Genomic DNA, 27,795 nt, shown 5'->3' with positions numbered 1-27,795 from the left:
CAGCTTTCTGAATTCCCATTTATCTTAGGCTCTTGTAATAAGCAGGTATGTTGTACCATAGTTTTCATGCCTGATTCATTTTCGTATTGTCCATTCAGCAAAGAATAGTGCCTGGCAAAAGGAATTCCTCAGTAAATACATCAAAAATAACTGTGCAGTAACAGGCCCAGGCTTTCTGTCTGTATAGTGGACTTAATCAGTAAAAATAACTGGCATAACATCCTGGAAGGAGATTACAGAACAAAGAATTTAACGATCTGCTAAATTTCCCCAGGAATTCTCAGCATTATTTAATGGTTGACAAGAGGGAGCTTTGAAGGGCTAAGAAATGAACACAAATGCAGTGGGCTGAAGATTTAATTTTCATTTCACCTGTTTCTTGTCTCAGCCTGGGGTTGCTCAGACCATAAAAATTGGAGTTGACAAAGCATAAGATAATTTGCTCCTGTTCATCAGAAAATATTGTGGAGTGACCGGGTGAGGCAGCCTTGGGAAATGGTAAAGGTTGTTCTCTTTGTAGTTCTCTTTGATGCTGCGTTCAGGGTCTTCCCTGGGTTTATTTTTCCTAATTATTGAAATTATATGTATGGCAACAGCCCCTGAAGCTATTCTGTGTAGCAATTAGTGTGCTGCTTGGAGTGTTTTTATTACTTACTACCTTCCTGAGAACTGCCAACATGCTTGGTGAAAATGCTGGAGATTATAGCGTGAGAAGTGCTTTTTCATAGATGTCTTGTCCTGTAGAAGTGAGGATACGGGATTCATGGGAAGAACAAATCTTCACATTTTTTTACAGTTTATGTGTGATATCTGTATGTATGTACCATATAAATGTATTCAATGGCTAGCAGAATTGACTTTAAATTGATAAATGTTTTAAATGTTGTCTACTATGAAATTGCTCAAAGTGGTCAAGACCATACCAGGGCTTTCTATTATGTCAGTTGAAACTGGGGGCGCCTGGGTGGCTCAGTCGGTTAAGCATCCGACTTCAGCTCAGGTCACGATCTCACGGTCCGTGAGTTCGAGCCCCGCGTCGGGCTCTGGGCTGATGGCTCAGAGCCTGGAGCCTGCTTCCGATTCTGTGTCTCCCTCTCTCTCTGCCCCTCCCCGCTTCATGCTCTGTCTCTCTCTGTCCCAAAAATAAATAAACGTTAAAAAAAAAAAAATTAAAAAAAAAAAAAAAGAAACTATAGCAAACCTTTAATATCGATACTATCCCTACTTTACAATTAAAGAAAAGGGGACTTAGAAGCAACCTGCCTCAAAAGTTGCAGAGCTGGGGTTTTTTACTCGTGACTGACTTGTAGCTGATGCTTATCACACTGTTCTATGCATCTTTGTGTTTTTTTATATTAATTTCAGAGATTTCTTTTTTCCCAAGCCTATCACTTAAGATATTGGTATTTAAATATTAAATTAGATCTAAAAATGGCACCAGAGACTTCATGTACATTTGCCTGAGATGTCGGTTGGTGAGAGATCACACAATTTTTAAAACTTAAATCATTTTATGTGTTGTTCTGTAACAGAGTTGAAGTTCATTATTTTAGCTAAATGTGTCTTAATTGTGATCACTGAATCTTGTCTGAGTGTAGCATAACACTTGTGAATATACCAAGACTTTTACGAGCTACTTAAAAGGGTAGTATTTGCTTGGGAAAGTGGGGGAAAGAGAGCCACCTTAACATGGTCATGACTGTGGGGATATTTGGTGATACACTGCTCACCTTAAAAGAATATCGGAATGAGCCAGTGAGGGTCTGGGTATGAAATGCCAGGTGGTACTTACAGTGCCTCTTTTCTGTCCAGCTTTACATGGTCCTTTAAAAAATAGGTCTTTTAAAATATAGGAATGGAAATTACTTTCCTAAGTAATTCTTAAGTCAAGATGGTCAGTGGCACTGCAAGATACAATAATCTTCAGGTGGTTAGGCTATCTAACTGCCATGATTATAGTGAGGCTGGACATCTTTTCATGTGGTCATTGGCCATTTGTACTTATTTCTTGTGAATAGCCTATTCACATACTTGCCTTCCACCCCTCCCCCCCCCCAACCCCCAGCTGGACTATTTCTTTCTATTTTGCTGACGTTCATCCTTTTATATGTGCAAATAATCTTCTCCCAGTCTGCCATGTATCTTTACTTTTGTTTTTGGTGTCTTGTTGTACAGAAGCTTTAAATGTGTCATCGTCTTTTTGGTTTGTATTTTGGGTCTTGCTTTAGAAATCTAGTTCACTCTTCACAGAAGTTCATTTAATTATAGTTAACAACTGTTTTGTCTTTTGCTCAGTGGTTTAGAGGGGACAAGAATGTAGCAACTGTTAAGAAACAGAGTCTATTCATCCAGTGGGAGATGTCCTGAAATAATAAATTAGAAACAACTCAAAGAGGAGACAGAAAGGGAAGAGCTCGGAACCCGGGACGTGAAAAGTAACAGAGCTCAAGAATCCAGCCTTTTTTAGAGGGATGCAGACATTCAATGCTCTGTGACTTGAAGAGACTTTTATGAGTTAATTAACACCTAACTTGTAATTAACAGTTGAGTACACACTGAGCTAGCTGGAGGACAAGCAAGGGAGCTTGGGTTAGTGATAGGGCCTTGACGTTAGCAGTTTGGAGGTGGGGGAGAAATCCCCTTTTAATATTCCTTTCAAGTGGGTTATTTCCAGGTTTAAAAAGTTCTCTTAGTAATAATAATAAGTAATAATACTGGATACTCCGTGTATGGCAGGTACTGTGCCTGAGCACTTTATATGCATCATTTCATTTAGTCAAACTTACGAGTAGGTGCCATAATTATCCCATTTTGCAGATGAGAGAACAGACTCTAGGAGGTTAAATAACTTGCCCAATTCACACAGCTGGTAAGTAAGTGGTATCAAGATTTGAGTTCAATTCTTTCTGAACTATGTGCCATCCGAAAGTGATTGTTACACATTTTTGGAAATAAAAAGTATTTGTGAAGATACTGAGCGATGAGTCCCTGGAGTCGATGAGTGTGCCTGTTCTACTTGAAAAGCAGGCTCGGTCAAGCATCTTTTGGCATGCCCTGAGTTAGTTGCTCTTAGTGGAAGCAAGAAGATTTTGCAGGACTTTATTGCTTGAAATTTTTAAAAACAAATCAAAGCCCTTTCCTTGCAAGGGTCCATCTTCTCTACCCTTCTTTGCTACCTTCTGCCTGGGTGAGGAATGGGCCAATTTCTCCCAAGCTATGACCTGGCTCTCTAGCACCTTCACTCAGGTCAAGGGCAAAACTCCATGTTGCTGTAAGGGATTGGGGATCCAATCGCTAAGGGGATTGGATGGACCTTGTTGGCATGTCTTCATGAGACACACGCATGCATATGAGGCAGCCACACAGAGCATGCACGAGGAAAGCAGGTGTCTTGCTGATACTCAGAGCATGACCATCTCCCCAGGGCTCCTCCATCCACGGTTCAACTCTCCAGCTTGGCATGCATTTTGTCAGACTATCCTAAACCTAACCTTCCACTTCATTGACAGTGAGACACGAGTCAAGCAAGCCAGACAAAAACTAACATTTGTTTATATGGAAGAAATGCTGAGGTGAATCACTAATACAATTTCATAGTGTTGAAGCACATTAAAAATTCTGGCATTGCTACCTACTTGCTCTGAGACCTTGGGCAAGTTTCTTTATATCTCTGTGACATCTGTAAAATGCGGATCATTGTATCTCTCTTATAGGGTTGTGAGGATGCATACTTTAATGCATATTAAGCCCAGGATATAAATAGAACCATGTGAATGTTAGCACATTTTATAGATGTAAAGCAATAAGCTGCTATTTCTAGAGTGGGGGTCCTTGTACAATTTCAGTACACTTCATGGACATCTTTATATTCTTATCTCTGATAGTTTGGGTGAATTGGTAGCACTTTTACCTCCCCTTGTTGATGAAGGCATTTCTTAAGGTCTCTAGAGAAGTAGGGTTTATTTGAGCCTCAAGAGTACTTCCTCTGGCTTTGGTTCTTTCTTTTTTCACTGTCGCCATGTTCTTTTGATCACTCAAATGAAGTCCCCCCATTTAAACCTAAAGAATTGGGTTCTTTCCCCTTCAGTATTAGTGGTGGTCATACATTTTACCCAGCAGCTGAAATCTGGGTTAAAGTATCCTGTGGGCCCCTGCGTGGCTCAGTTGGTTAAGCGTCTGACTTCAGGTCATGATCTAAGTTTGTAAGTTCAAGCCCCACTTCAGGGTCTGTGCTGACAGCTCGGAGCCTGGAGCCTGCTTCAGATTCTGTGTCTCCCTCTATCTCTGCCTCTCTCCTGCTCACCTTCTGTCTCTGTCTGTCTCTCTCTCAAGAATAAATAAACATTAAAATGATTAAAAAAAAACAACATCCTGGATGTCCCTGTTGATGCTCCCTACTTCCTCTTCCTGTTGCTCTCTTCCTCCTTAAGATTACCCCTTAGCTATGGTGCTTGTCAACTGTTTACAGCTCAGTAACCCATGTTGATCCCTGACATTCTGCCACACCCTGTCCTAGATGCTGTGGAGGCAAAATTAGCCTTTGCCTTCGGGTTTTTGTTGCTTGGACTTTCACAGAGTGTTTGAGCAGGAATGATTTTTAAAGAAATAATCTCATCCAGCTCTTTCATTTGACAGAGAAGGAAGCCAAGACCCAGGAGAGTAAGTGACCTGCTTTAGGCCCACAGACTCAGAACTGGAGCCAAATCCCCTGACTTTTGCTTATACTACAAATCCAAGGACAGTTGAACTGAGGCATTCTAGATAGGTAGTTTGTCAGCAGATTCTTTGGTGGTTTCTAGTTGCCCAGTGGAGAAAACCTAAACTCCCCTTTCAGGCTCTTACCTCATGTTTAGGACACTGGTCACCCACTAGTTTATGATGCAAAATATCTTAACGGTTTCAGAGCTGGGCTGCAGATGATATTGAGTCAAGTTTAACTTAGGTCCTCAACGCACTTGGACATTTATGGTGAAGCACGCTTTGTAAAAATGTGAGCCCTTGTAAAAGTGTTATGTAACACAGCTTGGGCTACTGTTGGTGCTGTGTGTGCCCCTCTAGCCTGTAGACTAAAGAGTATCCAATGACTTACAACACAGAGCACCATTTGAAATTCTCTCTGCCATCCGAAAGTGCTTACTGTGACAGTGTCAATTTGGGACATACTTGGTTAGTTGGCATACTTTACAAAACAAAGTATGTCCCATAGCCATTCCTAAGCGGTTTTTGTGACAACATCAATCCACTTTTGTTTTTTTAAGTTTTAAAAACATTTATTAAAAATATTAAAAATAACAATGATCACATTCTATGTTAACATACATAACAGTTTTATGCAATATAAATATATTTTTCCAAACCAAAAAATTGATGAGATGCATTGTTTTATATTTTTGCAGATCTTTTTAATGTCTGACTTAATAGAAGACAGCCTGGTCTTCAGATCTGCTTTTCATTTACTCTAATGCAATATATCGTTGTAGTTGAAGTACATGAAGAAGATTTAGCTGCACAGAAATATGGTTAGAAAAGGAAGAACTTACACACCCCAAAAAAGTTCCCGGAGAGGCCCCAGGAAACCTCTGACCACACTTTGAGAACTACTCGTTTCAAGTAACTCTCCTAGTCTCTGTATCCCCATTCATTCCCCTCCAGGGAAGAGCATTGGATTTCCTGATAGGAGGCATGAGGAAGGAAGTAGGCACTTCTATTATTTTGAAGTTAGGACTCTTGATGACTATGCTGAGGTGGTGTATAAGTAACACTATAAAGAAAAACAAGAAAATGATTTTATGCAAATCCAGGATAGAGTTTGCATCTGCTGGTGGCTATGAGAGACAGGGATGCCATCATGTAGGCTGCTCTGGGGCATCAAAGCTTTCGGTTAATGTTCAGTTTCTTGGGCTGGATGTTTCTAGTACTTGGGGGAAACGATGAATCTGTTCTTTTCCTCATCCAATCCTTTCTGCTGTTTTGGCATATATCTCTTGAATCTTTCTAGCTTTAAAACACACCTGTTTAGATACACGAATTATAATTATATCTATCAGAGTCCCTTTTCACTTCCTGTACTTGTGTTAACACAAGAGCTAAGGCTTATGATTCCCTTATTGTTGTATGAGTAAAAAAACTAGAGACTTTCAAACTGAAATATGGGCCTAGAATCATGAGCTCTCTTGGTGTGGGAATGGTCTAATGACAGTGGCCTCCCACTGCTTCAAGCCTTCTGTGTCTCATTGATACAGGCCCACAAAGGCTAGTTAGTTGTTTTGCTTTCTGCTGGAAAATAGGCTGTTTTTGTGGTTTCAAAACTGTACTAAAGTTTGTGCTTCTTGGACAGGGCAACCAACTATTTGACTTGCATTAGGATCTGTCCCTCCGTTGTTTCTTCACATTTGGCTTCAGTATTTTATACTTTTGTTTTGATGGCTGAATATTTGTACTAAGGTACTCTAATGTGGGCTCTGGCAGCTTTTCTTCTCTGGTCCCATTGTGAGTGATAGAATCTCGTAATTTAAGAAGTAGACATCATTCATGTACCCTTGCTCAACAACCCCTCTCATCTGTGTTGTAGATGATGAAACCGAAGCCCAGAGAAATGGTAGTATGTGTCATTTAAAGTATACCCAACCTGGAATAAGGCTGGAAGCCTTCAATGATTTTTAGCTTTGGAACATAATGGCTGAAGTAGTTTTATATGTGTGTGTGCTTATTTGCTTTAAGGTGGCTTTGTCCAGCTACGCAATATAATATGGAATGAGGTGGGGAGGAGAGTATTCTGACGGGTATATATTTGGTGAGAGAGAAATTTAGACCATAGGGAAAAATCTTGAGAAAAAGCAACTACCAATTTTTATTGGAGGGGAAGAAAATGGTATTCGATAATATGTAACTTCAGATTTATTAAAATTTGATTTTAGAATGTTTTGCCATTTGTTTCCCATGCAGAAATATTATTGTCTAAATAGATGAAATCTGAATATGGTTTCCATGGCCTTGAGTAAACTATTTGTAATTACCTCATAGATTGTTAGCAAACAAAACAAAACAAAACGGGTATTTTGTGTTGGTGCCACAGTGGCTGGCAGTCTGGACATTTGTTTCAAATTGTAAGCTGCAGAGAAGTGCATGTAAAGGAATGTGATTGCAAGTAAAATGCCTTCAGAGATGGGAGTCTGAGTAAATATTACATTAAGTGAAACAACATAAGTGAAATTGCCAACTAATGCCTAGATCAGGGTGAGCTTTAGAATTATGAATGTTAGTAACCCTGAGGGTGAAAATATTACTAGTTTTAAAGTTTTATTTTTATTTTTTTAAGATTTCATTTTTAAGTAATCTGTATACCCTGCGTAGTGCTCGAACTTACAACCCTGAGATCAAGAGTTGCATGCTCTACTGACTGAGCCAGCCAGGAGCCCCTAAAAGGTTTATTTTTTAATATAAACTCAGGAAAAGTGGAAAATGGTGTTCCATCAGTATATCAACAGATATTTATTTTCTCTTTAGTCTTAAATATGTGACTGATAAGCCTCTTTACCCTCCTCTAGACTGGATGAGGTAATGAATCTGGAGATGTCCTCTTATCCCGAAAGGGACATCTTTTTAAAGAAGAATTAAGTTGATAAAATGGCTGCCAGTTCCTTGCACACAGTAAGCAGGGATACAGAAAATATTTCTTCTTCTGTAGCCCTTACTTCCTGGAAGTTTTAGGGGGAAATATAACCATCTTTGCCTTCGCTCCTCAGTGGTCTGTGAGTAGCCAAGGTGGAAGTGAGGAATTTGATGCATTAGTCATGTGGTTTTAATTAGTCCGGATGGCTAACTGCATTTCTTACTCTATCTCTGATGCATGTTCCTTGCATCTTCTGTTTGAGCTTTGGTTGATTTTCTTCTGTGACTGGTTTTTATAGCTTTGCTAGAGAGAAATAAGAAGGAGGCTTGCTAAGTTTTGCTTTTTAGATGAGTGAGAGATTGCTGTGGGCTGTTAGCTTTAATCTATAATCTTTAGTTTAGACTTGTTCTTTCTGTGTGCAAAATAAATCAGTTTGGGCAGTTGTGGAAATGCATCGCTTCTCAGATTCTTACTCCTCTTGCTTCCTGCTTTCCCCACGCCCCTTAGCTTCCACTTTCCTTGTGTTTCCACATAGTGGCTTAGGACCTGTGGTGTGGCAGGGCTACTCTCATTTCTGACCCCGGGGATGGTGACCTCGGTAGTACAATGCACTTGTGTGAAGCTGTGGATGTGCCCTGATGGCCAAGACACGCATATCACTCTGTGGTATATAAAAGGTTGGCCAGGCCTTATTAACGTAGTAGCAATCACTTTGGAGGTAGTCTGCCTGGCTTGGAACCAACCACCCTGAGCAGCTCAATCTCTGAGCTTCAACTATAAAATGGGAATAATAATAGTACCTATCTCAGAAGTGATGGTGAGAGATAAGTGAGATCAATGTAAAGTACCCAGGATGGTGCCTGGCATATGCATATAAATCTATTTATGGAGAGAGGGAGAGAGTGCACATAAGCGCTTTGTAAGTGTTAACTTTAACGTAGCAGAATGATTATTTCCTGAGAGCAAGAGCCCATATGATGTTGGACTTCACACTAGGCACAATTGCTTGCCTCTAAGTGTTGGGAAGAGACCATACTGAAGCATGTGGCTGAAGCATTAATCTCTCTTCTCCATTTTCCAATGACCCTCTTAAACCTCATCTCCTCCATCAAACACACCCTGGGCATTTTAGCCCATAACGAATGCCACGCCTGCATGGCAGTCCTTTTTTGTTGGGGGAGGCAGAGGAAGACTGTTAACTCTGTGAGAACTGTGTCTCTGCATTCATTCACCCTAAATATACAGCACTGGCACAGGTGACCTTGTGGTACCGTACAGAGGAAGAGGAGTAAAGCAGGTTTCCTGTCCTTAAGAAATCCACATTCTTCCCAGGGCCTGACCAGTGGAAAGCTAAATGTAGTATTAGATGCTGGATGTGACGAGTGGCCCCAGTACAGTGAATAGAGAGCAGTGGTGTGTAATTTAAGGAACCAGGGAAGCTTAATGAAGAAGATAGGATTTTGCCTGGAATTTTAAGGATGAGTAGGATTTCTCACATAGAGTTAAGGATGGAGGCATTCTCGGTGCAGAGATGGGTTGCTTCAAAAAGAGTCAATTGTCCAGTTTAAGGTATTGGTGGTGATGGATTTCGAATCTGGCAAAACTGGTTTGAATGCTGGTTCTGCCATTTAATTGAGCTTTGGTTTGTTTCCTCATCTATAAAATGGAGCTAATAACATCTGTTTCACGAGGTTATAAGGATTAAGCAGGAAGATTTTTTTATAAAGGCCCAGGTACAGTATGTGGTAAAAAAAAAGTATCCAGTAAACCATTATTTACATGACGGTTGTGGTGAAAGGAGGAAAATATTGAAATACTCGAAGAGACCACACACGGTCATCTTGGGGTATCTTGTTATCTTGTTTGTTTTTGCTAAACCACACTTAGTATTGTAGTCTTTACATAAATCTTCAGTTATTGCTTTTTGGTTGATTGATCAAGAGAAATATCACCCCCCCCCCCCCCCCCCCCGCTTTTTAGTTCTCTGGCTAAAGTAGTGGTAGAGCCTGTTCCCTCTTTTCACTACTCTGAATACTTTAACCTTCATTGTTCACGTACTCCAGGCAACTTTGAATTGATACCTTTAAAAGATATCAGTCTACTTTTCCACCCTGATCCCAGAGTACAAAGTACATTTATTAGTGCTTTACTCTTCTGTGAGGACCTAAGCTTCACTAATAATTAGTGATTATTCCCTGAGTGTTTTGTGCGTGTGAGTAACCAGCCATATGACTTGTGGCTGTCACACTGTCTTCTGAATTATTAATATCTGGGCTAAAGAGTGTGTAGGAAGTTGGCTTGAGCAGGAGTCCTGGGGGGATAGATGCCAAGTTTCCCTACATTGGTGGTTGCAGCTACCACAGTGCACAAAACCCACTCCTGGTAATAACCAACCTCACTATGCACAGTTGGTGCAATTGTGGCAAAAGGGGTTTAACTCTGTGTAGCCATGATTATAGTAAGATATATGGTCTGACCCTCTTTATGTGGGAGGGATTTGAGGCTTGGATTTTTCTCAAATCTAAATGGCCAAAGTTGCTTTTCTTGTTTTTGCCAGTGTAATTACCACTTTTTCCCCCCTGCCTGCCTTTCATTTTCACTATGTGAATAATAATTATTCTAATGAACCATTAGGCTTTGGAAGAGTTTAAAGGCAGCTACTTGGATCAGTGCCTAAGACTTTCTTTCACACTGGCTCTCATTTAACTTTCTCAGTTTTTCCTTCGTACCGAATATATGAATTACAGTAAGGATCTCTTGCCAAGGTATAATTTTTCAAGTTTTGATTTCAGTTTAATGCCTCCCTCTAATCGTGCTATCAGAGACTGTCAGAAACATATTCCCATTCACATATCCCCTAATTCTTAATCTGTTAATCGAGGAGCATTGGGGTGGAACCAGACCCCATCTCAGTGAGAAGTCTGGGCTGCTGACCCAGCCCCTTTGTGCTCTGTGGGAACAACGTGCATGAAATTGTAACCTCTGCTATTTGCTGCACATATTTTATCATCTATTTTTGAGAGCTAATGGGATTTTATAAGAATGTTGTATGTGGTAGAGGTTTCCGTCCATCCTCCTTGGGTCCTACTTGGTTATTCAGAAATACCATGATAATAATGATAATGAAAATGCTTCTTTAAGAGACAATGGAGGGGGTGAAGGGGACTGTGGGAACATTCTTCTGTGGCAGCATGTGAAAAGAAGGTTTGTTTTGCATTAGCTGATCAAGACAAGGAAGCCAGCATCCAAAACCGTCCATCAGTAGCAAACATTTGAGAATAGAGGAAAATTATAATGTAGTCCCTTGGGTCTGCTTTCCTAAGCACACCAATATGTGTGAGAAAACCCCTAAGCCACCTTTCTTTTATGGCTGGATGGATGCTTCTATAATATGCAGTTAACTTCTTTAAGGCAGAAAGTTGTCTGTTCTGCTGGTGGAAGTATTTCTCTTTTAGGGGTTAATTGGTTCTATTTTTTTGAGGAGAACAGAGTAAGAAAGAAGAAAGCTTTAGCTTGATTAGAATGGCAGAAATTATAGTCATAACTACTGGAGTCAATGTATTAGGTTCTCTGCAAGATACACTTTTTTTTTTTTTTTTTTTTTTTTTTTTATGCTCTAAAGGAAGTTTGCATGAAATAGCTTACCATTTGGATGGTTGCCCAGGCTTCTAATCTGGGTTAAAACCTTGGCTAGAAGGCAGTTCTACACTCAAGATCCCTTGGTCTGTTGCTCTGGTGAGATGTTCCTAAGTGCACTGGTTGGAACAGAAGAATCTTTCATGATGACTGCTCAGTGATTGTTCCTAGTTCCCATCCCTCACTCAGCACTGGAACACCCAGCAACAGAGCCTGGGCATGTATTTAGTTATGTATTGCTTATATGTTTCTTTATAATACTTCACTTTAAGGAATATTTCCAGTAAACTGAAATGTGAGCCAGTTTTAAAGTCTTATATCCTCTATTCTTAATTATTCTTCACTTTTTCCCGTTCGTTGATTTCCTTGCCCTGTGGATCTCTTTGTTTTCCTGCTGCTTCCCTTGACAGACTACTTCTTTCTCTCCTCCCATCTCCATTCCTTCTCCACAACACTCTGAATCTAATTTAACCTTACCATGACCTAGGTCAGATCTGTCTTCCTCTAAGGAAACCTTACTTTCTTGCTAGGGCCGATGTCCATCTCCATTGTCCAATCTTGATAAGCTTTGTGTGCTGTATTTCATCACCAGACATTTTGCATTTGTCTTCTGTTTTGTCTCAGTGACTTTCTCCCCTAATAAGGCTTAAGTTCCTTAAAAGCTTTTGCATTTCCTAGAATTCTTATTATGTAGAGGCACTTAAATATTTGCAAAGTTTACTTCCGTTATTGGAAGGAAAGGCAAAGTGACTCTCTAGGTAGTGGTAACTTGCCTTGAGGGAGATCTCGTTCACTATGCTTTTACTAATTTGTCTTTTTTTTCCTGGAGACTTAGCTGTGTTTAGTTTTGAGTTAGGTAAGTGCTAATATTATCCTATCCTAAAGTTACATGGGAGAATATAGGCATATTATAACACAGAATCATAAGATGGCCCCCAAATCCCAGTGCCCTGGTGAACACACCTGTATAACCCCCAGAATTTGGGAATATGATGGGACAGTCACTCCCATGATTGAGTTATGTTATGGCACAGCTGACTTTCAGATAGGAAGATTATCCTGGGTAGACAGGACCTAATCAGTCCCTTAAAAGGAACTAGACTCTTCTTGAAGGAGATTTGAAATGTGAAGAGGGACATGAGGGATTCCCTGTTGGCTGTGAAGAGGTGGTGGCCACATGGCTAGTAACTGTAGGCGACCTTTTGTGTCAGTCCCTGGCTGATAGCCATCATGGACAGGAGGACGTCAGTCCTACAGCTGCAAGGAATTGAATCCTGACAATAATTAAAATGAGCTTGGAGGTGGAATTTTCCCCCAGAGCTTACAGATCAGAACTCAGCTTGGACACCATCACCTTGATTTTAGCCTTGTAATATCCTGAGTGGAGAACGCAGCGATGCCACACCCAGACTTCTGACCTTTATAATCAAGAGCTAATAAGTAGGCGTTGTCTTAAGCCCCAGGTTTGTGGTAATTTGTTACATGGCAATAGGAAATTAATACATGCCCCAAATGTATGTAAACGACCTCCATTCCACCCTGATAGTGTTTTATCCAGGATTGAGATTAAGATGCAGTAGAACACTTACGAAGACTTGAGAATTTTGGCCAGGATTGTTTAATAATATTTGCTGAGTGATATCAAATGTTAACTTGTATGTTTATTTCCTGAGAATGTATTAACCATGGCGTTGGTCATTTTCGGTATAGCCCCTCAATTCTCAGGTGCTAGAAATGTATTGCTGCACTCTGAGATGTTCTAGACCAGCCTGATTTAGGAACTGAATATGGCTACTTTCATTAGCAAGGTTGGGGCTGAAACATCCATGGTGCTTTTGTTTCTGACTGCTTTAGAGCTGGTTTGGATTTTTTTCTTCTCCTTTTTCAGAGACTACCATTACATGGTCATTGCCATAACTGAAATCCCCTTCCATTATCAGAAAGGGACAGGACAAAATGATATCTTTCAAAAAGGAAGTGGCTAATTTATATCCGGTGATAGAAATGGTGGCATAGGGAAGGAAGTGTCCCATCCATATTTCATTATTTGCTGATTAATGCATTCAGTGAATAGAAATACATGAACTGAGCCACAATATTTCTCAGAAAGGAAGCACTGAGGAATTGATGTGTGAATATGAGGAGTGGAACTGTACATGAGAAGTTGAGGAAAAAACTCCCAACTGATAAGGGCCATTAATTATCTTTGACCTCCTATTCATCACTGTTTTGAAAAAGCTTGCGTGGAAGCTATACTACACCATAAAGGCAGGCAGAAGGGACAAAAATGACCCACATGAGCAACTGTGAGACATTTGGGTGTTTTCTCCTCTGCAAGATAGGTGATATGTTTGAAATGGAATCCAGTTACTTGGGATCCCACTGCAGAGCCAGAGGGTTTTTAAATGATTATGGCCCTCCTCCATGGTTTTTTCATTAACTTTCCTAGGTGGCTAGCCATGGGAAGGGCTTCTCATCATCTCTGTGATGTGGAGTGGCGCGAGAGAACAGCTGTAGCATCTGTTTCTAATTGGATCGTGCTTTTATAAATACTTCTTGACTGTTTGTCACATTGCTTCCCTCCCACCTCGTCTTCCTCTAAGTACTGCAAAATTTGTAAGAGTCTCTGGAATGCACATGTGGGCCTTGTCATTCCCAAACATGAGACTTTCTGCTGATCAGCACTTTGTAACGTTAGGCTGTTACAGGCATTAGTCACTTTGACTCAAAAAGAAAGACTGGTCTTTGGAAACTTAAGAAAATGTCTTTTTTGTTGTTAATTCTTGGCATGCAGTTAGACTTAACCTCTCTGAGCTTATACGGACTTTTATAAATTTTTTTTTTCAACGTTTATTTTTTATTTTTGGGACAGAGAGAGACAGAGCATGAACGGGGGAGGGGCAGAGAGAGAGGGAGACACAGAATCGGAAACAGGCTCCAGGCTCCGAGCCATCAGGCCAGAGCCCGACGCAGGGCTCGAACTCACGGACCGCGAGATCGTGACCTGGCTGAAGTCAGACGCTCAACCGACTGCGCCACCCAGGCGCCCCATATATGGACTTTTAAAAACACATTCTGTCTGTAAGAAAAAAGTGCTCCCACTTTTTGCAATTTTTGGATTGTCACGCTCGGTGGCTATTTGCTGAAAGTCTGCTTTACTAATAATTCAACACCACCTCCCTCCTCCCCCTCCCCCACTTCCTCAGGATCCAGGGTTGTAAGTGGCAGCTGGGGCTCTGTGCGCTTCTCATACCCATTTCTGAGGACTGCTTTTAAACAGTATCTTTCCTAATTATGTGAGAAATCAAATTTCTGATGGGTCAGAGGTGGGACTTTAATCACAAACAAGCCAGCCAGGTCTTGGAGGAAGTGTGGGCCATTGCTGTGTGATGTGAAGTAGGATGTAGAGAAGACAGAAAGGAGCTGGGGGGCACCAGTGAACAAGAACCACGCCAGCACTGTGTGTCTCCAGGGCTTTGGGATCAGGCTTCACTCAGCAACCACTGTGAATTCTTCCCTTCAGAGCCAGGCCAAGTGTAATGGAGAGAAGGGCAGACCAGGCACCAGGTGCTGGGTGTTCACTGCAGTGCTGTCTGTCCACCTGGCCCAGTTTATGTGGAAAACCAATCGGGTGCTGTACTTGCCTCTTTATCAGAGAATGAGGAGGTGGAGAATATGACTGTGTGAAACATTACACAGATACAAATTTTGGTGAAGTCTAATGGGGGTAGTGTGAGGAAAAGGGGAGTATCCAAGTCATGAAATCAGCTGATAGACTGGATTCAGTCACTTAAAGGGTTGGGTGGGAAAGGTTTGGCCAAAAATGGTGTGGTGGGTGGTTGTTACATTTGGAAACAAAGGAGAAAAGCCAGCTTGGTACGAATGTCCTCAAGAAGTCTTCATGGTTGGGGAGCCTAGGTGGCTCAGTTGGTTAAACATCTAACTCTGGCTTAGGTCATGATCTCTCAGTTCGTGGGTTCGAGCCCCACGTGGGGCTCTGTGCTGACAGCTTGGAGCTTGGGGCCTGCTTTGGATTCTGTGTCTCCCTGTCTGTCTGCCCCTCCTCCACTCACACTCTGTCCGTGTGTGTGTGTGTGTGTGTGTGTGTGTGTGTGTGTCTCAAAAATAAATAAACATTTAAAATAATTTAAAAAAGAGAAGTCTTCACTGTTGAATTCAGAGGCTAGCAGGGGGTTTAAGATGATTATGCAGTGGACTTTTTTTTTTTTCCTGCAAGAGGGTGGAAGCCTATAAATTTATGCAGATTTTTATCAGGGTTATAGCAATATGCATACTAATCAATGTTATTCTAGGGACTCACTGATACCTTGAGGTAGATGTTGCCACTTGACATAAGTAAAGGTGAGGAAGGACAGATTTAAGTTGAGAATGGAAGATAGGATGAGCTCCACTTGGGAGATGTTGGCTTAGTGATGCCGGCACCAGGGATGCCCAAGAGGGAGAAGTGGCTACGGGTTATGCCAAGGCAGTCATTAGCCTTTGGAAGGTCACTCAAGTGGCGGGCTAGGAAGAGGTCATCTGAGAAAAGTGTGTAAACTGAGGTGAGGATAGAGAATTATGTTAATTCCTGCAATAGCCCTGTGAAGTCCTTTATCTTAAAGTTGACAGAATTAAAGCTGAGAGTTAAATGACTTACCATAGGTCACACAGCTAAATAATGCCAAAGTTGCCCTTGAGCCCTCTGACTTTACATGTCAAGCAATTTTCACTGCGCTGTTCTACTTTTCTGCTCACTTTTATCACTTTCAATGGGACTTGGTTCTGTTATTAGAAAAAAACAAATACTTGCACATTTTATCCCGTTACCCCTTTATTATTACTTCCTCTAAAACGATTTTTATAATTTGTTATTTGTTATTATTGCTTTTAGCATTTCCTGATGTTTAAAATCTTTTATTTCTTTTCCACTTAAAAGGTGTGAGGTGTTTGTTCATAATAAGTCAAATATTACAGAAACATAACAATTAGAAAGTAAAATTTCCCTGTAGTCATATCATTCCCAAAGAAAACCCTACACCAAATTATTTTTGCAAGGATCTGGCAAAGCAAAATTTGTTCCTCCTCTGGCAGTCTTTTGGAGAGACTTAACTTAGAAAGGACACTTGAAATTGGGACAGTTACTCAATATTTGTCAAAATCTTTTCTGGTTATTTGGTGGTGTTTTTAAGGGTGGCTCCTTGGGTTTGTTGGGCAGAGCTGATCTACCTGGATTTCTGACTTGGGAGCTTGCCCCTAGGGATGTTCCTTCTCTGGGTTTTGTGACTTGGGAGCTGCCCCCTGGGGATGCTCCTTCCTTGGCTTTGTGACTTGGGAGCTGGCCCCTGGGGATGCTCCTTCTCTGGCTTTGTGACTTGGGAATTGGCCCCTGGGGATGCTCCTTCCCTGGGTTTGTGACTTGGGAGCTGGTCCCTGGGGATGCTTCTTCTCACTCAAGTTTTTTTCCTCTTAGTGTTTTCCTCCTGACTGTTCCTTCTTTCTTGCTGTCTCTATACTGCTGCTTGTGTGAGACAATTTCCTTGGGGGTTTTCTTGGCTCCAACATTGGGATTTCATGGTATAGATGACAAGCAGCATAGCCAGTGTTTTCCAAGTCATCCTTAAAGAATGGGATCCTCATTGGTAACAAGATGCTTCAGACGTTTTATATTATTGAAATTACCCCAGCAATGCCTGGCTTTAATGGCATCCCCCTGCAGACTTCATAGTTGTGGTTTGAGATACTTCACATTCCAGGGTTTTCCCCTTTGCCTGGGAACTAAAGGCGTCTTCCATCTTCCCACCAACTTTGCTTTCTTTAAAAGAATACGAAACCAGTTCAATACTCTCTAAAACGTGGTGTCGATAAGAATGTGTATTTATGAAAATGATCCATCAGGCACTTGGGTATAACTTACTTCTTGGGAAGTTGGTGAGGCCAGGATCTCTCCAAACACTGGCTGGTATTCAGTCAAGGATTTCATGTAAGGCACAGCATGTTGTTCTCTGCCCAGCTTCATCTGGGTGGCACCCGTACCACTGAAACAGGACCTCATGACAAGGCACTACCTAAGATGAAGAAGGATACACACCTTCTCTTTTCTCCTAGTGGGCATCATCATTATGGGGATAAGACAGAGCAGAGGGAGTATGTCTCCTGGTTCCATCTCAGCAGTACTTAAAATTGGACATTTGCTTTAAGACTTGAGTCTTAGTCATTTCTACCTCCACCCATCAGGCAATGCTGGTCAAATAGACTCTGCTTTCATCTGAATTCAACTATACATAGGGGCTATATACTAAATTAATATCTGAGAGTGGTGCAGGCTAACACCGTTTTTACATACTCCAGGCAGGTGGATTCCCTGGAAGAATGACTAGCTAATCACATGAGTTATAAGGTTGCACCACATCTTGTACTTTGGATAGTTTATGATTATATGTTAGTGACTACTTGATTAACATCGATGTGCCCCACTAGACTCTATGGTTTGTGAGTTAAGGATGCTTTATTTTCTCACTGTCACCTCCTTAGCATTTTGCAGTGTCTAGCATATAGTGGCACACAATAAATATTTGTTGAATGAATAAAAGCATGAATAAACATTTACTTTTTTTCTTGAGCACAGATGATTAACTTACACAGAAGAGTTATTTTTTGTTTTGAGGCTATAAATCCACTTTTCAAAAATCTTGTGGAAGTCAGCAGATACAGCTGAAGGAAAAAAATATGTTTCTAAGCAGGGCAGCTGTAAAGGGTGGGTTTATAACATTTTTTAAAAACTAACTCATAATTATAGTTAACTTTACATTTTTGTTTGTTTAAGCCGGAAAACAGGTATACACACAGATTTCAATTAGGTTTGGAGTTTCCCAGGATAAGTGATAGAAACTCGCTTTCAAGGGTCATTTAAAAATTGAGCCATCTAGGGGCGCCTGGGTGGCGCAGTCGGTTAAGCGTCCGACTTCAGCCAGGTCACGATCTCGCAGTCCGTGAGTTCGAGCGCCGCGTCAGGCTCTGGGCTGATGGCTCGGAGCCTGGAGCCTGTTTCCGATTCTGTGTCTCCCTCTCTCTCTGCCCCTCCCCCGTTCATGCTCTGTCTCTCTCTGTCCCAAAAATAAATAAACATTGAAAAAAAAAATTAAAAAAATAAATAAATAAAAATTGAGCCATCTTGATTTGGGAAGAGAAAATACACTATCAGGAATTTTCCACCTTGTGTTGGCTTTCTTCAAGCAACATGACAACTGGATTTATGTGTCTGTGATTTTCAGACTCAGGAAACCATAGGGGACACCTGGGTGGCTCAGTGGTTAAGTGTCGGACTTTGGTAATGATCAGTAATGATCTCTTGGTTTGTGAGTTCAAGCCCCGTGGTGGGCTCTGTGCTGACATCTCAGAGACTGGAGCCTGCTTCAGATTTTGTGTCTCCCTCTCTCTCTCTCTCTCTGCCCCTCCCTCTTTTACACTCTGTCTCTCTCAAAAATAATAAGCATAAAAAAAAAAACCATAGAATTAGCATTAGAACGAAAGACTTTGCTTAGAGGCTTTTTGGTTAAACTTCCTCATTTACAGATGAGGAAACATAAGCCCAGGATTTGACTTGGATCAATATAACTTATTATCTATAAAATGAAGCTTTGAGAAGAATGTAATTGCCACTTCTTGTCAACAAAATCTCCAGTTCTCTAAATGAATGCATAAAAGTTATTGCTTAAATATATATGTATATATATATTTTTTAAGGGGTGAAATCTTTCTAAACTTAAATGGTAATATCTACTTTTGAAAGTAAAACTTAAGTCTAATTGTTTGCGTGGTACATTAAAACCTACGTCACCTTGGTTAACAAGCTCTCTTTCTTGTTTCTGTCTGATAAGGATCGGCAGCCATAGATCACCTAACCACATCCACGGAAGCCTTCAGTTTTAAATGTAAAGAAAGGGGCTAGCCTTTCACTTTGAATACGGTGAATAGAACCCATCTGGGCACATCCAGTTTGTTCACCTCTGGAGGCTCTGGGCTGAATTAAAATACAGTGAAGAGTGAATCGGGGAATCCAGAATGGTTTCCAGCTGTGGAAGATGTTGATGCCTCCAGACAGGAATGTGATTCTGTGGCTTCCCCCCAGCTTTGTAAATGACTTTCCTATTTAGGGTGAATTTTCTTCCTGTTAGCATCTTCTTTCTCTCCTTCACTTCCTTTTTGTTCTTTCTGTTCTTCCCTTTGTGATCTTTCTTTCTTGGTGAGTCTGAGGGTTTTGCTGATCAGCAGCTTCTCCTGGGGTGCCCAGCAGCACTAGCTGAGCTCATTCATTTCTGATTTTAAACTCACAGCCGTCTCTTCCTCCCACCCAATTTAGGGAATGGAAACCCAGGTTTCCTGAGGACCTGTTAAGTGTTAGGCACTCTCATACTTGCTGACTCCTTCACTCCCAGCCACCCTGCCAAGTGCTCCATCAGACTAAGAAAAGTAGGAAGCAAAGCTGGCATTCAAATCCATGTCTGTCTGACTCCAGGCCCTTTGCCATCCTGCTCCTTGTTAAGCAAGATTTGGAGTTGTGGAACTTATTTTAAAGTAGCACTCATGGGGCGCCTGGGTGGCTCAGTCGGTTAAGCATTCTGACTTCGGCTCAGGTCATGATCTCACAGTCCGTGAGTTCAAGCACCACGTCGGGCTCTGTGCTGACAGCTTGGAGCCTGTAGCCTGCTTCAGATTCTGTGTCTCCCTCTCTCTGACCATCCCCCGTTCATGCTCTGTCTCTCTCTGTCTCAAAAATAAATAATCATAAAAAAATTTTTTTTAAAGTAGCACTCAGAATGTAGGTGTTGGCATATATTCTTAGATAACTTATTTTATAATTATTTCAATAATGAAATCAGTTAGGCATCTTTGAAAAACTTGTCGATTATAAACTTCAGAGTCTATATTCATAGTAAACTGACCCTTTGGGCAAAGACAGGCTTTTCTGGAACATTGGAAATGGTCGATAAATATTTATCTAGAAGGCTTCTGCAATCTGGACTTCTTTCCCCTGGTAGAGTTGGGGAGCTCTGGCCTCCAAAAGATGTTCCTTGAATTTCCCTAGCCAAAAGCTACTTCTCCCCCTATATCAACCTGTCTCAACCATAAAGTCACTTTATCATTTTTATCCTTAGTAGTATTACATTAAATTATATCCTGCTACGTGGTAAACCTGTTAAGGGCAGGAAGAGTTTATCAATGAATAACAAAAATAACATCTACTCCCTTAGTTCTTTGAGCAGTGAGTATATTTTTTTAATGTTTATTTATTTTAAGAGAGAGAGAGAGCAGGGGAAGTGCAGAGAGAGAGAGAGGGAGACACAGAATCAGAAGCAGGCTCCAGGCCCTGAGCTGTTAGCACAGAACCTGAGGCGGGGCTCAAACTCACAAGCTGTGAGATCATGACCGAAGTGGAAGTCAGATGCTTGGCTGACTGAGCCACCCAGGTGCCCCTGAGCAGTGACTGATTCTGAGTGAACAAATAGATAATTGTGTTCATGTGGAGGTGACCTAAAAAGAGAAAAATGAGGCCATTAAATTACTTTATACCATAGAATTTAGTCACAACTCATTTCAAGATGGAGCGGGCAAAGAAATCACATAAGCACAAACCCTCCATAGATAGATTAGCAAATGGAGGACTAACTCAATTAAGGTCTTATAGTTAGCTACCTAGTGGCTCCGTGTTGGCACTTTCATTTAAAGAATGGTCAGAACTAAGCCTTATTATTGGTTTCATGTGCCATGGCTGCATAAATCAGTCTGGCCTTGGCATTGCCAGGACCAGTGAAAATATATTTGGAGCTACTTTGCCAATTATTCTCAACTTCCATCTCTAATGGTTGCCGAAGAATTATGATTTTAGAGAATTTTTTTCTACTTTAACATAACAGATTTTGTTAGTGGCTGAAACCATTGTATTGTCTGGGGCTACCTGAGAACTTAGTAGATCATCCTGTGATACCAGTGACTAAACGCAAGGTCTCTGGATTCTAGAACCTAACTTCTGGGCTCAGATTTCAGCTCCTCAGCTTATCTTTGTGACCTTGAGCAAGTTACTAAATTTCTGTGCCTGTTTTCTCATCTGAAGTTGAGGTTGGGTAATAGTAACTACTTCATAGAATTGTTAAGATAAATTAACCAGTTCACTGGTTATTAAGGCTTTTCTGGAACATTGGAAATGGTCAATAAATATTAGCTGTTATGATGAACATGGAATACCAAATACCCTGACCCATCTTTATCCAATCATTATTTTCCTTTCTTTGCTAAGGGGAGTATTTATTGAAAGTCTGAGATTTAATAATAAAGATAATGCTGAAGATCAAATTTCAGCAGTATCTGGAAGGTTTGGATATGTAAACATTGGCTATAAAGGTCCTTCCAAGTAGAGGAAATGGTGTGAATAAACTGTTGGGGAGAGACATGGGGGTTGTCTGAGGAACAGTAAGTAATTCAGGTTAGCTGCAGTGGAAGGTGCTCCATGGGGAGAAGTGGGAGAGGAGGTAAGGGATTTGGGGTTCACCCATGGAGGCCCTGAGATGGCAGGCCAAGGGGTTTGGATTGTGGGTCTTTGTGTTCTGAGATCCTTTTGCAGCTACAAAGATTAGGGGGAGTGGGGTGGGGGCAAGGAAACAAGTTGGAAGGTGGTTGAATAGGTAAGAATAAAGAGGAGGGTGTGGTCTTGGTAACTCTCTGGAATTTATGCAAAGTGTAGGAGGGTCTCAAGCATAAGTAAGTGCCATTAACAGAAATAGAGAACTCTGGAGTAGGAATGGGTTTGGGATAGAGAAATACAATTTCAGTTTCATGAACATCAGTTTGAAGTACAGGTGGGAAAACCCAAGGGAACCATTCCAGAAAGTCAGAACTGGAACTCAGGCAAAAAGTTCAGTATTAGAAAATGCTGAGAGTCATTTCTAGATGCGTGGTAATGGTAAGGACCTGAAAATACAGTAAAACCTTGGATTGCAAGTAACTTTTTCTGCGAATGTTCCACAAAACGAGCAAACATTTCTAATAAATTTTAACTTGATAAACAAGTGATGTCTTGTAATACAAGTTGTATGTGGTGCCAAATGTCACGTGATCACAACTGAGCCAGTGGTTCTTGAAATTTACTTTGATATACGAGTGCTTTGGATTACAAGCATGTTTCCAGAACGAATTGTGCTTACAAATCAAGGTTTTACTGTATACGAAATTCCCTCAGACTGCATTCGTGACTCGAAAGAGATCCCATACTTTTTGGGGAGAGGCAGCTAAGGCAAGAAGCAGTAAACGTGGAAACATAAAATGTTGGAGTGCAGGAATTCAATTCAGCTGCTGTGTGGGACTTAGAGCCTTTCTTTGCTTTGCTTATAGCGCTTTCCAGTTTTTAAACCGGCTCATGAACCACAGGAGGAACTTCCTACTTGCCTTTTCCCAATCACATACTGATGGGCAATAGCCCTCAGAATTTTTAATCCTGGGCAGAGAATTCGGCTCAAATTATGGAATTTTAAAATGGCAATATAATATTTACATATTTCATATTACAAAGTTAGAAGACTCTGAAGAAATAAATTTAAATTTAAAAAATTTCAAGACCAAACTGTTTTATAACCCTTCATTTTGTATGTGGTTTTCAGCGGGTATAAAAATACTCAGTGGGTGTGTGGGTGGTTTCTCGTGTTTTGGAAATGGTGAGAATATGAGATGCTGTGCATTGGGTTCTGGGATGAGAGCTATAATTACTAACTGATTCTTTCCCAGGATTGGCTCATGGGTGGATATCTATCTGAATCTAAAAACCCAACAATGTGGAATCCACAGTAATAAACCACTCTTTCCTCACCCCCACCCTCCTCCGGAAATGAAAAGAATTGTTGTGGTGGGAGGAGGGGGAGTGTAGGATGATGGTTCTTCCTTGCTTTGCCTCTTTTCAGGCCCTTCACTGACTGTTCAGGTCAGTGATGCAACTAAAATGAAGGCTCGTGTGATGGTGTCTCCCGGGCCTGATGCACGACAGCCATTGTGCAGCTGTGGTGGAAAGAGATCTAAATATAACCCAGACTCCTTTCAAATCCTCCTCCCCCAAGTCTTGGAGGATGTGGTAAACACCCTAAAAATACCTGATGTCTGAACCTTTGAGGTATTGAAGAGGCAGGGGCAGGTGGTAGAATTGGGGCCACACAGTGGTATTGGGAGGCCTGGCCAGCTCCCAGGCCTGCCGCGCATGGGGCCCTGCTACCAAAGCTGCTCGGGAGCTGTCGACCATGCCATCCTGTTCAAGGAGAAGTGCCTACTCTCGAGTCTCATATTCACTGTTGGCAGGTTTCAAGGAAACTATTCATAGACCAGGCATCTGTTCTTTGTCCCATTGACCTCAAACCTGCAGCTGCCATCATGGTATTCAGGCAGTGTGCTGGTTTTTAGTTTTATTTCACAGAATTAGAATTTTAGAATGGCAAGGACCTTAGGCATTATAATGTTCATAAAACATTCCATTAAAATCACTATATTTAGAGAGTCACATTTCCCTGCCTGTATAGTGACCAGAGTGATGTGAAAATGGAGTCTCAGTCCTTGATTATTAAAAGAAATCACTCTCACCATTGTGTAACAAATAGAAGAATAATGAAAACCAATCTTTTTGAAAAGAAATACTGATTAAATGATCCTGTGCGAAGCTTTTTCTTTTTTATTAAAAAATAGAATTTTGAGGGTCATTTTCTCACTCAAAGTTCAGTATTTTGAATTTACCTATTTATTTATTTAAGTGATCTCTGCACCCAACGTGGGGGGCTCGAACTCATGACCCCAAGATCAAGAGTAGTATGTTTTACCTACTGAGCCAGCCAGGTGCCCCTAGTATTTTGAATATAAAGACCTGGTAAGAGAGCCAGAATACCAGGAGTCTTGTTTTCAAGGAGGCTTTCAGTATCTAGTTTCTGGAATCCCAGACCATAACCATGATGTTGTAATTGAAGGACCGTAGCTGACCTCTGTTTTCCTGGAAAGAAAGTTTTCACAGATTACCTCCAACACATATGAGATTCATTCAAAGTCATGGAGGCAGTCAGCACATTATAAAGAATATAAACCACCCAACTTTTTAAGTGTATGATGACTACCTTATCCCAGTCTCCTTCAGTAGACTCTGAGAAGTCCCAGTGAACACAGAGCCTGTGCTGGGTGCTGTCCAGGGTGAAGCAAAGATGCCCCGAACACCTGTACAGCAGATGGTGGAGATGGGATCAGTTCAAGTGCCAAATAGTTTTAAATATGTTGCATGTATAGTGGTTACAGAATTTTCATATTTGTAACAAGTATGTATCCTCCACTCTGAGGGTCTCAAAACTCCTTCCTATATCTAGAAGAGTGTTACTTATTTTTCATTCTGGGTTGAAAGTAAATTGGAAGTTTTTCTTGACTTCTTGAAGCCATCAACATGATTGTTTTTTATATCACTTAATGCATATCTGAAGAAGCCACCTCTGGAAGCTCCTATTTCCCTGGGCCAGTACACTTTTAGCAGGAAGCGAGATGCCTTGGGATAGAATCTGCTTTGGGAGTCAGTGTGATTTTGTGGTAAGAGCATGGCTTTGGAATTTTTGGTCCCATCAGCTGTGCAGGAGCCAAGAAGGATGTGGGTACAGAGGGAATCTCCTTCTTCCATACCTGTCAAGAAGAGAGGAACGGAAATGGTAATGTCCACAACGTGGGAGACCCAGGTGGCATAGTTCAAGAATTCTCAAATGTTTCCCCTCTGAAATTCTAGAATGAAGAGCTTCGAAACTTGTCCCTTTCTGGCCATGTTGGATTTGACAGTCTCCCTGACCAGCTGGTCAACAAGTCTACTTCTCAAGGATTCTGTTTCAACATCCTCTGTGTTGGTAAGTGACTCATCTCTTGCTGCTGAGCAGGGAGTCTGACCCTTAGCTGTTGGCAGGTGACTGTCAGAGTGGCGCTTTTCAGGGAAAGAGGGGAATGATAATTTTGTTCGCTTTTTTCATCAGTAAAGCAGGGCAATAATACCTGCTCTGTATATGTCACAGTTACAGAGGTTGAGACTTGTGTTTGGTAAATGTTTTGTAAGCTTTGTGATGTTACTCAAATTGTTTTTATTTGTGTCACACCATCAAGCAGTCATTCAATATTGTTATTAAAATATTTATTTTAACTTTTTTGGGAGGTGGGGTGGGGAGGACTTAGATCCTAACTAGACTATAGGAAATTGTAAGAAGGAACTGATATGTACACACATTGTAAGATCATTGAAAAGCATTTTTATTTCCAGGGTCTCTGACTACAATGCAACAGTTACCACCGTTGAGGTCTTTTTAAAGATATACTACCTAACATAAGTAAAATGTGAAATTATTCTTAACTACCTTAATAAATATAATGTTTAAATTTTTTTGTTTTTAGAGCAAAAGAATTTAAAATTCTATTTTATAGTTGAAATAAATTTTCTGCCTGAATTATCAAATTAAACTTCGTTTTTATTTTTTTTTAATTTTTTTTAAATGTTTATTTATTTTTGAGACAGAGAGACAGAGCATGAATGGGGGAGGGTCAGAGAGAGAGGGAGACACAGAATCTGAAGCAGGCTCCAGGCTCTGAGCTGTCAGCACAGAGCCCGACGTGGGGCTCGAACTCATGGACCGTGAGATCATGACCTGAGCTGAAGTTGGATGCTTAACCGACTGAGCCACCCAGGCGCCCCTAAACTTCTGTTTTTAAATTGGAATTTAAAATTGACCTTAGTTTATTCCTGGTAGATAACTGGAAAAAAAAAACCCAAGAGACCTGATTTATCTGCTTCCTCAATATGTTTGTTGTTGTTGTTGTTGTTTCAGAGTGGGTGCCAGAGGGGGAGGGGCAGACTGAGTGGGAGAGAGAGAATCTTAAGCAAGGTCCATGCCCAGCATGGAGCCTGACCCCAGGGTCAGTGTGGGGCTTAATTTCACAACCACTGTGAGATCATGACCTGAGCTGAAATCAAGAGTCAGATACTTAACCAACTGAGCCACCCAGGTGCCCCACCTCCTCAGTATGTTTTATGTATCCTGTAAATGTTGTACATTAGCCTAGGCCTCTGGCCTTGCTACTTTTCTTCTGTCTTAGCCATATCCTTTTTAAAGTAAGAGAAGGAAAGTTAGAAATGAACGTGGGGGAAAAAAGAGGAAAATAGAAATATAAGTTGGTTGGTTTGAAGCAGAAATGTCCCTGGAACAGATAATGGCCTTTCCTTCACTGTCACTCCTGACGAATGGCCAGGCTATACAGCAGTAAAGTGGTTTGGACTGCACTGTTTTGTGGCCATTGTCTTCTGGGCATATACTTAAGAGATATCAGTCTGAGATGGACAGGAAGAAATTACACATATGTAGCCAAGTGGACCATCCTTTCCCTAAACTTGGCAGAATGTACCAGAGTTATTTTTCTCATCCAAGTGAAATGAAGTGAATTTAGAAAAGGTATGCATTAAACATAAGAACCATCATTTTTAAATTTTCTTGGTTATTGGGAGAAGGGGCAGATATTTTCTTTTTCAAAAACTTCTTGGGGCCACCTCGCTGGATCAGTTGGTTAAGCATCTGATTCTTGATATCTGCTCAGGTCATGATCTCACAGTTCATGAGATCAAGCCCCAGTCTACTCTGTTGACATCATGGAGCCTGCTTGGATTATCTCACTCCTTATCTCTCTGCTCCTCCTCCTCCTGTGCATGCATGTGCTTTCTCTCTCCCTCCCTCTCTCTCTCTCTCTCTCTCAAATAAATAAACTTAAAAAAAAAAACAAAACTGCTCGAACATACTAAATGTGGCCCCTGTACTGGGTGTTCATTTGTGGAGAGCCACAACTGGCACATGAGATGAGCTCCCACTCTGGCATTATGTCTTAAGCGTTGGATAAGAGAATAACTGGAGAGAAATATGACCAAAGCAGCCAGCTCTCATGCATTCCCCTTTTCCCTGCATGAAGCCATTTAAAATTCAGCAGCAGAACTCCTGAATGGCAGCTAGTTGTACAGCGTGGCATAAATGAGTTGTCTTTTCTCTTAGGGTAAATGCTCATTGCAGAGCAGGGCAATTCTTCATTAGCGTAGCAATTTGTTGGCAATTTGTTGATTTTCTATTGAAAAGTGTGCTAAATTGTAGGCCAATTACTATTCTGGCTTCTCTTCCCCATTCCCCCCAACCCTGTCTCCAAAATCAGCTTCAAGAATACATGTGAGAGTTATGTCCCAGCCCCTGCAAGCAGGGTAAAGCCTTTCAGTGGGGTTGGGCTGGCTGGAAGGACCTGGTTTGACCCAGTATGTAGTGTGCAGTGGGGTGTATTGGCTCATTGGCTGACCCTGTCTGCTAAATAGCACAATTAGGATGCTGGTTGGAATTCATCACAAGCCACATGCATGCTGCCCTGATGGATTTGTAAAGCAGCTGCTGTCCTGACTGTCCTAGGTGGGTGGACATGCCTGTGATCTTTATTCTGGGCTTATTTTTGTCTTGTTCTTTTCTTTTCTTTTCTATTCTTTT

At 41.1% G+C, this 27,795-nt stretch overlaps 1 protein-coding gene across 4 annotated transcripts in view; it reads left to right on the top strand.

Moving 5' to 3' along the window:
* Nucleotides 1-27,795, top strand: part of SEPTIN11 (septin 11) — a 94,805-nt gene that overhangs the window by 19,394 nt on the left and 47,616 nt on the right. For all 4 annotated transcript variants that reach the window (XM_006931045.4, XM_006931044.4, XM_011281732.3 and 1 more), the window contains exon 2: nucleotides 25,032-25,146. In XM_006931045.4, the coding sequence (XP_006931107.1) occupies nucleotides 25,032-25,146 (115 nt within the window). The remainder of the gene's footprint in view (nucleotides 1-25,031; nucleotides 25,147-27,795) is intronic.

Source organism: Felis catus, chromosome B1 (assembly GCF_018350175.1).
Source record: "Felis catus isolate Fca126 chromosome B1, F.catus_Fca126_mat1.0, whole genome shotgun sequence".
Classification (NCBI taxonomy): Eukaryota; Metazoa; Chordata; class Mammalia; order Carnivora; family Felidae; genus Felis; species Felis catus.
Note: the sequence above shows the minus strand (reverse complement) of the source record. Positions and strands in the feature narration are given on the sequence as shown.